The sequence below is a fragment of the Micrasema longulum genome, unplaced genomic scaffold, assembly GCF_059751315.1.
Source record: "Micrasema longulum isolate JH-2025_06_02 unplaced genomic scaffold, ASM5975131v1 h1tg000073l, whole genome shotgun sequence".
NCBI lineage: Eukaryota > Metazoa > Arthropoda > Insecta > Trichoptera > Brachycentridae > Micrasema > Micrasema longulum.
The window spans coordinates 961,680-974,069 of NW_028277280.1; the positions used below are offsets into that span (position 1 = coordinate 961,680).

General features: G+C 31.5%; 2 protein-coding genes across 2 annotated transcripts; one reads left to right on the plus strand and one right to left on the minus strand.

Annotated features, from left to right (window-relative positions):
* Positions 1-188: 188 nt before the first annotated feature.
* LOC148284959 (mitochondrial import inner membrane translocase subunit TIM44) lies at positions 189-8,355 on the minus strand. The gene is made up of 7 exons (XM_088232375.1): positions 8,232-8,355; positions 7,965-8,063; positions 6,162-6,373; positions 2,326-2,405; positions 1,954-2,060; positions 1,581-1,799; positions 189-1,385 (listed from the first exon to the last, which is right to left on the minus strand). The coding sequence occupies exons 1-7, from the start codon at positions 8,232-8,234 to the stop codon at positions 798-800; spliced, it is 1,308 nt and encodes a 435-aa protein (XP_088088501.1). The 5' UTR covers positions 8,235-8,355; the 3' UTR covers positions 189-797.
* Positions 8,356-9,305: 950 nt separating this feature from the next.
* On the plus strand, positions 9,306-10,761 carry mdu (mitotic spindle positioning protein meduse). The gene is made up of 2 exons (XM_088232261.1): positions 9,306-9,513; positions 9,827-10,761. The coding sequence occupies exons 1-2, from the start codon at positions 9,487-9,489 to the stop codon at positions 10,685-10,687; spliced, it is 888 nt and encodes a 295-aa protein (XP_088088387.1). The 5' UTR covers positions 9,306-9,486; the 3' UTR covers positions 10,688-10,761.
* Positions 10,762-12,390: the final 1,629 nt, after the last annotated feature.

The window sequence follows — 12,390 nt, forward strand, 5'->3', positions numbered from 1 at the left end:
ACTTGCTTTCTCTGTTTCGTCCAAATATTAAGATTTTGGGGGCATTTTCAAAGAGTTATAAATAATTCACTATTAGAAAATGGGAATTAAGTTGGAGTAGAGTGGGGTTGGAACCTCGAACCTTCTAGGCACGGTACCACAACCCGATTGAATTATCGTTTGCCTAATTTTATATCATAAGTCCAAAATAAGGTGTATGTAGATCATTTAATTATCAAATATTAAGTAAATAATACATACTCAAAACAGATAAAAATGTTAGCAAGCAAGTCGGGACATGCATATTGTTTTTAATTGTATTCTGGTGAAAACTATTAATTTAATTTACCAGATATTTTTTTCAAATTCTCAACTATTGAAACAATTTAAATGAACTAGAATGGTTTTATGCCTATGTATCAAAATATAAATAAGGAAGACCGAAAAAGACTTTCATTTAATCAAATGTTCAAAATTGATTTTTCGGAAAATAGTCAATAACGCATTTAGAGGGTTTTACCAATATACCGACGATATAAAATCAATGAATTATTATTACGTATTAATATATACATATGTATAAACTATAAACATACGGTAAAATAAATATTTTTCTACTACGCGGTTTTATAATCAAAATATATCAACGTATCTGTAACAATTTAATGTGAATCAACATTCTCTAATACCATATTAAAACATTAACTAAAATGATTTGCTTTGACTATTTAACAGAATACATGAACAATCAACCTTGGTAGATTGACCTGAACTCTACGAAAATAACATTCTGTGTTAAAACCAATTCACTAAATTAATTACACAAGTTGCTCTGTACTATTGGCCGAAAGTTCCAGTAATCTCCACGCAGATTTAGTATTAAGTTCAGTCGGATCTCTGCAAAGGACCCATACATACGTTACTCGCATAACTTTGTCCGGACTGCCTTCGATGATGTTGTGTTTAGCGTCTCGCACGCACATAATTTGTTGGGATTGGAATGTGATTACTAGAACTGGGCCTTGATCCATGACTTTACCCATGACAAGATCTACATTCTCAATGTCCAAAATCTTTGAATCTAAATAATAACCTAGCTGTTTAGCCTGCTGAAGCGGAGTAGCAATGACACTGTACGCACTTTCGTAACACCAATCCTTAAGAATTTCTAAATTTCCTTGCACCATGGCCTCTAAGATATTTGGAATGAAATCATTTTCACAGTCTTTGAGGAACTGCTTTTGTTCGAATGTCGGATCTATTTTACAAATTTCTGTCATTGTTTCGGATAGTTCGGTCTTCTGGAACAAATTCCCAAACATATCGCCAACTTTTTCTGTTAAAAGACGAGACGCTCGGATAACTGGATTTTCTGATTCTTCGTAACGTATTTTCCAGTCGAGAACCTAAAACCAATAATTACAAATTTATTTACTGTGTTTTTCTAATTGGTAAATTGCATGCCAAGAAACGGTTTTTTTTATTTAACATACACAATTAACTAATGCTTTAAAAGTTACATTAATTAATTTAATTCATTTTCGTGCCTACAGAATAAAACATAGATTGAGATATAACTGGGAACAATAAAGACCACTTACTTTATTTACATATTGATTATTATCTTTGAAGTTTTGCCATTGCTGATAAAATTTGGAATCTTTATGTAATTCTACTCCGGTAGCATCTGTGTTTGGTTGAACTTCTTTATGGTCTGTAACAGTAGAAGTGTCTACTCGCTTTCTTAACCGAACTGGGGATTGATATACTCGTCCTTCTATGCCTCTTGTGTTGATTTCACTCTTCACAGCTTCTGTTGCCTTAAAATGTTTAAAAATAAATCGTTATTATAACTAGAAAAATATACTGCAATAGGAATAAGGTAGAATACAACATCATAAAGTTATTTTTTCAAATGTTATTGCCAAAATAAAATATATACATATAAATTCTTTGGTGTCATTAAGTTTTTACCTGAGAAATAGTTTTGAATGCTTCCGTTTTTCCAAATTTTTGCCCCTGTTCAGAAATAGTATCTGTAACTCCTCGTGCAGTTTTACCAAATTCTTCAGAAAATTGTCCTGAAATATAGATTGTAACTCCATAGAGGGTCCATTTCCAACAAAATCAACATGATATATTCAAATAATGCTGATCCCCATGTGGTAGTAGCTAAATCGCTTGCCTCATGTACGGGTATTTCGCATTAAATTGCCAAGGAGATCGCAATTAAAAAAAATGTTTTTTTTAAGCCTAGGTTATTTTAATGGTTGAATTCACCGTTGTAATTGGGTTTTCTTGACCTGTTTGGTGCAAAAAAGAACTGTAAATATATTTCTTAATTACCTGCTTTTTTCGCTAAATTTGATTTTCCTGCCTCATCTATCGCTTCTTGAACTTTCTCCTTAATGCCTTCTAATCTCTCTTTAACTCTTAAAAGACTGTGCTGAATAATCCCTTTGCAGCCGGTGTGGTAACACAATGTGACCACAAGCATAAGTCGAGATATTTTGAAATGTAAGCTAAAATACCAAATTATTTACAATGGTATGTGTTAAAAATGATATTTATTCAAAGATGTTACATAAAAAATATAAAATTAAAGCATATTTATGCAAAATAAAGTTAGAAATTGTGTTCATTCCTTTTAAAATCCCGCCAGCAAGTGCTACCGCTCGCGTCTGGTTGTCGACTGAATTCCGAATTACATTTACGACTGAATTTAGCGGAAATAGATCAACCGGGAGACTAGAAAGTATGCTTTGCTAATACAACTCTTATTTAATGCAAAAAAGAATATCAAATTTTTATTGCAAATAAATACTAGATTTTATTAGAATAAATAAAAACGCTGTTAAAACATATTCTTAGAATAATATTGAAATAATACCTAAAAAAATAGCAAAAAAAAACTTGTAAGAAATATAATAATAGTACGTAATACGTAATATAATTAAATCATAATTACACATACACAAAAATGACAACGTAAACACGTGTTTTAAAACTAGTTACGAACAAATTTTTTGAACACTTTAAATTAAATAACTTTGGTTAGAACCAAAGTTATTTAGATTTAACGTTAAATAGATTTAACGGTTAAAAAAAGCTTTGAACATACTTTACAACAGTTTGTTATAACTTCAAAAAATATACGTAGAGTTGAAAAATCTTTTTAATGTCATTACAAATCGCTTCTTCAATAAACGCTTATATAAATTATAAAAGCCTGTCCAAGAATTGAGTCAAAACTCTGAAGCATTATAATTACTTAATTAATTTTTTGGGCACCTCAAAACACACAATTGTTTTCCTTTAACGTCGATAAATATTGCAGATTTAGTTTCGACGAGTTTCAGAAAAAACACGTGCACTATGTTTATTTGGGCATTTTTACACCATCCTGTTTTTCTTGTTACATCTTCTGAACTTTCGTGTGTTGGCAATTCAACATCATGGAAATTGATGGTTTGGTGCAAGAAGAGAAAGAACATGAATAGTGCGTTTCTAAAAACATTTCGGTAGCGTTCGTTTGCTTTCGGTGGAATTTCACACACTATGTTTACGTGTATTTACGTTAGAAACTACAAATTGTAAAGCTAACGACCGCGGAAAGAATATTCTTAAACTTCTATCGTTGATTCTCTAATCAGTGTTTTTTTTATCCATAATACAGTTACTTTATTTATATTTAAGTCAAGATTAAAATGTCACTATCTAAATATTTAAATTGTTCCTTTATCCTTCTTCTTTCCTTCCCACCCCCTCTCCGCTCTTCATGGTAAAGTATATATTTTTTAACTAAATGTTTATTTTGTTAATCTTTCTTTTTAATTTTTGTATAAAATTGTAAGATTCAATATGTCCATGTATTTATAATTTTCTCAAACTGAACGGTTTAAGTAGGTAGAAAGAAATTGCCTTAAGGTAATATGCCCGCCCTTACATGTATATATATATATATATATATATATTTATACATATATATATACATATATATATATAAAGTGTCAAATAAATAAAAATAAAGGAGTTTAAACAAGCAATATCCATCAGCTCCATCAAAACTCTAAGCAGGCACCTTCAAGTTTTTCTCATACAAGAATATTATCTTGTTAATTTGTCTCCAATATCCACAACTACTTTTGTAGGGTTGTAGTGAAGTATAATTTCTGGATTTTTCGCTCCCCTCTAAAACGGTTTCTCTTTATTCATTATCATTATCTGATTCTAAAATTTGGTCCCCCCTCAAACTCCTTTGGAAGGCTCATTTTCACTTTCTGTATTTTCACACTCAATATTGTCTTCCACGTCTAATACATCTTCTCTATTTTCCATCTCCATGTTACTTTCATCACTTGCATATTAAATGTTCTCAATTTCTTTGTTATTAAAATTTCGAGACATCGCTCATCCGGGGCAAAAACGACACAACTAACTTTTTTTTTAAAACCGTGATAAGTATGTCACAAGTCTTATAAATACGTGTTTTATCCGGTGCAAAAACGGCAGAATGATAGTTTGACTACAAACTACCAGGGAGCATTTGTGCCAATGAAAAATTTGAACAATTTTGTAAGTACTAGTGACAACAACGCCTGATTTGTAAGTTGCGCGCGGGGACCTGCCGAAAGCGCTTGTGTCTGTGCCTGTGTAGACATAAAGGTGATTGTGACAAACTATTTGTAATTTTTTTTGTGTAACAACGACCCTACTGTGATTTTTCAGGACCACAAAACTGATGGAGGACCATCAGCACCACAAAATATTAACGGAGATTGGATGAGTAATGTCTGTAATTATGACGAAGATTTCTCGCTAACTGATAGTGGTGATGAATTTAAGCCTGCAGAAAAGGAAAAAAGAAGCCTTATATCAACATCAAGCTCATCATCGTCATCATCAAACTGAAGCTCATCATCGAGTAGCTCGAGTACTGATGTATCAATCATACGCGATGAGCCAAATAATGATTAAAGGAACCCTAACTAAAATAATCAACCAATAATGTCAAATAGTATTGAGATTTTTTTTTTTAAATAATGAGATAATAGTCTTTCGATAAGTAAATTTAAATAATAAATATATATTATCAGTTGATCTTATTTTCACCCACAGGTAATAACTTGCCATAATTGTCTAAAAATATATTATCCCAGTACAACAACGACGTAAATATAAGTATTAATATTTTTATTGGTATATTTTAAGATCATTTGAAGTAATTTTTGAAAACTTTTTGCAATCCGTTAACAAATTAACAGTCCAAACTAACGTAATATTCAAAAAAATTGTGAAAATATATTTTAAAAAGTAATTTATGACTATAACAATCTTTAATAAAATAAAATCATATTCACTGCAGTTATGTCGTTATTGCACCGGATGAGCGACATGATAAATTATGTAATGTTGTAATAACTTATATTTACATATAAGGTTTTAATCAAAAATCCTTGGGCACACTTCCACTTATTTGTTTGACCAATTAGCGCTTTCATCCTCTAATGGACATCTTCAGACTGGCGAATATTATACAATGTAAGGATGATTTACAGAAATCAAAATATTATCTTAAGTGTGGAAATGAGTGAAAGTGTACCAATTATTTTTGATTAATAACTTATATGTAAATGTATGTAAATATTACATCATTACAATGAAATTCCATCAAGAATTGTCAAAAAGTAATTTAAATCAGATAAATTGTGAATAAATTGTAGAAACATTTCGGGAACACGGTGTGTTAAATACAGCGTCAGCTCAATATACTACAAAAAACTTCACGCGACTAATGTGTTCTCTGTCCCACAAGTGGTATAATTCTGTATCGTACTCTTTCGGTATTGTTTTCTCGGTCACTCAAGCTCCGCCCCTAACTAATAGTGTCCTTGTCGGTCTTCTGATATGCTATATTCTCGTGCTCTTTCTTATAAAATTTAATAAACCACTTATAATACTGGCATCTCTTTCGTTTGTTTTAATTTATTTTACAAAATGAAGAAAATGTTTTTTAATAGAAAAAGCCCGTGCATTTTTTATAAAAATGTTTCCTTGTTTTGGTGTAAAAAAGTCCATATAAAGATTACAAAAAATATGAGTTGGTTATTTAAAAAAATAAGAGAGTTATTAAATGTTTTTTACCCGAGGTAGACATCCGTTACCGCATAGCCACACATGAGTTAAGGACATCGCTTCCTTTAGAGGCCTCAGACTCAACAGTTTGGAACTTTTTTCTAGCAGCCTTTAAAGCATCAGAATGCTCCAACTTGTCAGCTTCCTCTCTGAACTTCTTCAAACTATCCTTCATCTCTTTGTTTTTGGCGATATCTTGCTTGACATTGTCGATGAACTGGGAAAAGAATCCCGCTCTCTTAGTGGAATATTGAGTTGTCTACAAAAAAAAATTAAGGCATTATTAAAGAATGTGTTTTGGAATAAAAATCAGATAAAAACAACCCTTATCCACATAACACGAGGTAAAGTGCACTGCGTAAGAACAACTTATGCAACATATCATCATGTTTTTTTACGGAAAGATAAGGTTGGTCAGTGTTGCAGTTTAGAAGCTAGTCCAATGTCAGTGGAAAGTATAAAAATACATTCATAATATTTGTTGACTTTGTCATGAATCGAAATAAGGACATAATACATGTGAAACAACTAAGTTGCCAAAAATTTTAATAATGATTCAGTATTTTTTTTGTAATTATAAAAACTGTTTTAACTTACTGAGTAAACAATATCATATGCACCACTCACTACCCACATATAAATGACTGTAGATATTTTTTTTATGTAATGAAGAGGAAATAAACATTGCAATTTTACAAAATAAGATAGTGAGAATAATTACTCAAAACCCATAACCAATTCAACCAAAGTAACAATTTAAAAAATTTATTAATGTCTGTTGGCTTTCCAATAAAAGAAAAAAAATATATAATATTGCCATTGTATCAATAAATTAACTAATGGGTTGAATAAAACAAAAATATAATAAAATATATCAAACAAACATTTGAATTTATCAGCATTTGAAACCAGATATAAATATATAATTACCAATTAAGAGAAAAACATTTTAAAAACTTCAGTAATTGCACAATGAGTTACCCAAAGAAATATGATAAATAGAAAGTCTTCAAATATTTCAAATATTTTTTTAACGTTCTTTTTATTTAACATGTTTAATAAGTTACAATTTTTTTACAAAAGAAATACATGATAAGACAAAAGTAGACATGAAGAAAACAAATCTAATACCACATCAAAACAGAGGAAACCTCTTGTGCTTGATAAATACACATTAATATTGTTTTTAAATGAGACGCAAATTAAATGTTTATATTATTTCTTTCAATTTCATTTCAAATAAGGTGGTCTGATGACATAAGACGAGTTGCGGGAAGTGGTTGGATGCGGTTGGCTCAGGATAGGGAAATATAGAGACTAAAGGGGGAGGCCTATGTTCACTATTGGACAAGAGACGGCCGATGATAATGATGATGATGATTATTTCTTAAGATCCTACGAACTAACTTCATAAAGCATAAATAAATGTACAAATATAAACATTATTTTAAGAAAAAAATTTTTTTTTAATGTTATTGCAAACAGACATGTAGTTTTTAAATATGTATTGCTGTTTTTTTTTTAAACATGCTAATGTCCAATAATTACAGGCTTTCACATAGTTGTGTAAAATTATGTTCCAATCGAAACATGGCAAACAAATATAATGATTAAATTAATGTAAATCCACAGTGAAAACTATGAATTTTTAGGTCTTAAAAGTGCACCTAGGTACTACTGATTTACATTGAGTTTTATTCCTCAACTCGCAAAACAAATCAACAAATTGTTTTTGTAAGCTTACAAGAACGAATATTTGACTTTACAGATGTAAACCAACTTTGTAAGTATGTTGGCAGGATAATTAAGAACAAAATGCCAATTTTATCTGATTATTGAGAGGGACTTACGATAATTTTAGTAGATATTCTTGGTATAACGATAACATGCTGGCTGGAAAGACTGGAAGTCAACTTTCCAGATCCTTTGATGGCGTATCGGCAGTGCTGCTAAAAATATAGGTTAATATTACATTATTAATATTCATTTCATAGTAATATTAACTTAAACTATAACCTCAAATTACTGCAAGTGTCAAGTATGACGCAACACTGTGGACGCAAGGGTAATTATATAATTAAATGATCTGGTACTAATTTCCCTATTTGAGTACGTACCATTTTATTTATTTAATTCAAATTGTTTTAGATTTATTTCATAAAATCATAATAAAGCTGTCAAGATTCATGCTTTCAATGTCTGAAACCGGCCCACATAATGTTGCCAAGTTTTAAAAATAAGACAACGACACGAATAATGTGTGATAAGTTCACACTTTCAAAAATATATTTTTAGGTATTTACTTATAAAAAGTATTTTAGGACTTTTATGTACAAATGTATGAAAATGTTTTGTTAGAAAAGAAAGGGTCCATATTAGTTTGTTTAAAACATGTTTGTTTATTTATTAACAGACTTCGTCCATTAAAAAACTGGCAAACATAAATTCTTATAATACAGACAGGCACAATTGAAAAAAATTTGGAGCAAAAATTGATCATTTTTCAGTAAGTTGCTTGTTGTACGCTGATGATGCAATTTTTGTAGTAAGTGGCAAGGAGGATTTCCAACAAATAGTCTCTAAAATGTATTATGTATGCCTGGAGAGCAAATTGGTATTGAACGAATGTAAGTCAAAAGTTATGGTATTTGAAAGGGGAAGTGAGGTTACTAATTGCTTAATAAATGTAAACAACAAATGTCTTGAAGGAGTAGAAGAATTTATGTATCTAGAAAGCAAGTTTTCAATAAATGGAAGAGTAGAAAAAGATGTTGAAAAGAAAGTGAATGCGGGCAGCAAAATGAACTTGAAAAATTCAACCATACTTTTAAATTTCATCCTTATTTCACACAAAAAACGAATTCAACAATACATCAATGAAAAATATGTATTTATTTTATATTTATAAAGATTTTACTGCCTTATGTTTATTGTTACCCATCATGTAGTCGGTATATTAAAAAAAACTATTTTTCAAACAACATGGTTTGGAAGGCACTATATGATTTTATTTGTAATTAGCGCCATCTGTAGTTACCTGTTGAAACCAATTGAATAAATTACCCGATTTTACCTGTATTGGTCGATAAAACAGAACCTTTGAATACTATCTTGCATCTCTATCTTTTCTTTGGAGATAATATTTTTCATTTCACTCTCACTGGTTTGGTAAAAGCATAACAAATACCTTTGCAGATCTCAACAGCGGGCAATTACAACAGGTGCGTGAACGCTCTCGCCGTGGAAGTATTCTCTTCTGTTCAGTGTTATCTCTCGGTGAATTATCCAATATAAAATATTATTGATGTGATAAAAGTTTATTAAAGTGATTAGAGAAGTAGGAGATTTACATACTTTTGCAGTCGTTTTCTGATGCGGACCATTTTAGCTATGGAAGAGGTACTAAAACTTTTTTTTTTATGTAACGTGCTAATTTCCAACTGTACCATTGTTCAAACAGCATTCTCTGATCTACTTACCGTTCTGTTGGATTAAGATAATGATCTCGAATGTTTACGTACATTTGAATTTCATTTTATGTAGATTTGATGATACGTTTTTTTCTAGATTTTCTCTAGTAGTGGGAATACTAAATTCATTGCTAACTTTATAATAATACCCATATATTTATGTTATTTAACCGGTGCATATGAAAGCATTTTTTAAAAACTAGTTCGGTGCATAAATCTCAGTGTTTTAATTTTATTTTCAGTCAATCGTGAAGGACGATCCTCTAACAAGAATCCAACGAGAAATAATAGAAGTTACAGAAAGGGAAAATGAGTTCAGAAAAGTACATCCGACGTACGTTCGCAAAATGTCCGAATCGGACATTGACGTTGGGACGACAAACGGACACATGAATGGTGATTCTGAAGGTCCTCCCAAACAGATGTTGCGCGCTTTGTCAACTTCTTACCTGCTGAGTGGCCAAACGCCGAGTTCCAACGGCGTCAGCAATGGCTTCAGCAGAAGATACACCCCGAACTCAGGACAAAAAGGAATGATGCAAAGGTTTATCGCTTCTAAAGGAAAACTAAGCTTGTCTCCGCTAAACACCAGCACCGCGACACCTGTGTCCACAAACCGGGTGTTCTCAGTTCAGCCTATCCTTCCGCCGCTGATGTCGAATTTGCCGGAAGGAAAAGCGGTAAGGAAAGGCTTCGTGCCTGTAGAAGAAAAAATTCAAAAGGAGCTGAAAGACCTAAAAGATAGAGAAATGGAGTTAAAGAAACTTCGGAAGAAATCTTCGACGTACCAGTTAGACTTTTCTTCCCTCGATTTAAGTGATAAGGAGACGGATTCCGAATCGGAAGAAGACCTCCCGATGCCCGGGAAGTTAAAGGCGGCGAAGTCCATCGGAGAGCTGTACGAAGCGATGGGCGACGCCAGGTCTCCTTCCCCGAGCCATACCTCTGGTCCCGATTCTTACGGGTCCATGAAGCCAGCCAAGTCGCTGGCGGAGCTGTGTGACTTGGGGCCGGACTCCGAGATGCTGGCCCCCAGCTCTACCAAGCTGATAGCGCAGTGGGAGAACCTAATCCAGAAGAAACAGGAGTCCGGTGCTGCCTGAGTAGTGTGCCCAGTCCTTTTAACTATTCCAAAGCTTTACCTAGTTCTGTAGAATTTATTTCCTTCCATGCAAAAGCGAAAAGTGAAAAAATCAGTTTAAAGTTCTAATCCCCAGTGTTTTTACGAATTAAAAAAATGGTTATACGTAATAATAATAAAATTATCCGTTTCAATATAAAACACAGTGCATGAGTTCGTTGCCAGCTTTTTGTGCATTAATTTGAAACTTTCTAATGGTCATGTGAATTACCTAGTTTACGATCTACCATCACCGCTTTATAATTAAGTTACTAAATTGTTTTTTATTTGTTTCATAGTTTTAAGGGAAATTAATATATTTTTAAAAGATTTTTCCGAAATTCGGTTAGTATTATGTATATATATTATATATTAAGGTCATGAAATTTGCCATTTGAAATGATTTTATCATTGATCGATAAATATGAACGTGCGAAGCTATTATTCAAATATTGTATCTAATCATTTTATATTTATATTATTGTTAGAAATAATGCGGTTAGTAAATGTGTTTTATTGATGAATATTTTTTAAAAATATTTAAAAACAATACGTATAAAAGTAACGTAACTATTATGGCAAATCAATAAAAGTATTTGTTTTCCTGACACCAGATATATTTCAAATGACGATAATTTTTTTAACGATTTTCATAAATCTATAGCATGATTTGTTTTCAAAATTGTATACAACAGTGAGATTATTAATTTGTTTTTTAAATTTCTTAGTTAAATAATGTAAAATTCATACTCATTTTTCTTAGCGAGCATTCTGGGATTAAATTTGTCTGGAGCCGCTTTGATTATTTATTTTCGGTTGGTAAAATTTTATCTCGATAAACGTCAAACTATTTTGTATTATAAACTTCTGTGAATAGTGTGCTTTAGGTATCGCATTATATACCCGTATTGCATATAGGTATATTTATGCAGAAATGCCACAAACCTTTTAAACAGTTCAAGGTTCGGCCGTGATAAAATATAGCCTGAACTTTCCCCAAACCGCTCCGCCATCAGACTATACAATAATATGTAGGCACATACGCATGTGTACACACATCGCTGTCTGAAATTCAGAGAACCAGTAAAAAAATTAGGTCAACATTAGTGTTGCGGAGGGTTTAATATTTTTGTAAGTAATTTATTATATTTTAGTGAAAAGTAAGAATAAACTTTGTACATTGTTTTTGCTGTTTTTCATTTAATCCACCTCACGAGCAAATCAATATCGCCCGATAATATATTATCAAGATAACAGAATTTTCCTTTTTCCAATATGACACTGAATTGTAGATAACTAATCTAGGTTATTATTTGCACACCTTGTTTTACCCTTGGGCGTGTAATGTTTCAGGTGTTATGTTATATGGCGCGGTACGTTACTCTTCATTAAATTGATTATAAATTATATTCATTCATGCGTTCGCTGCGTCGATCTTAAATTCTTGGCCAAATTCGTACAATGGATCCATTTTTCCATAAAGTAATAAAAGCAATATTTTTATCCTGAAATTTATTTGATTCGATGTTGATGATATCTCGATGATTACACTCAAGCTAGGAAATGTACATTATTATTATTCAAGAAATTTAATAATCTTTATTTCACCGGATAAAAATAATCGAAAGATAGTAGGTACGGTCAATAATAATTGTCTTGCTTTCACAATTTACTTACGCGAAACAT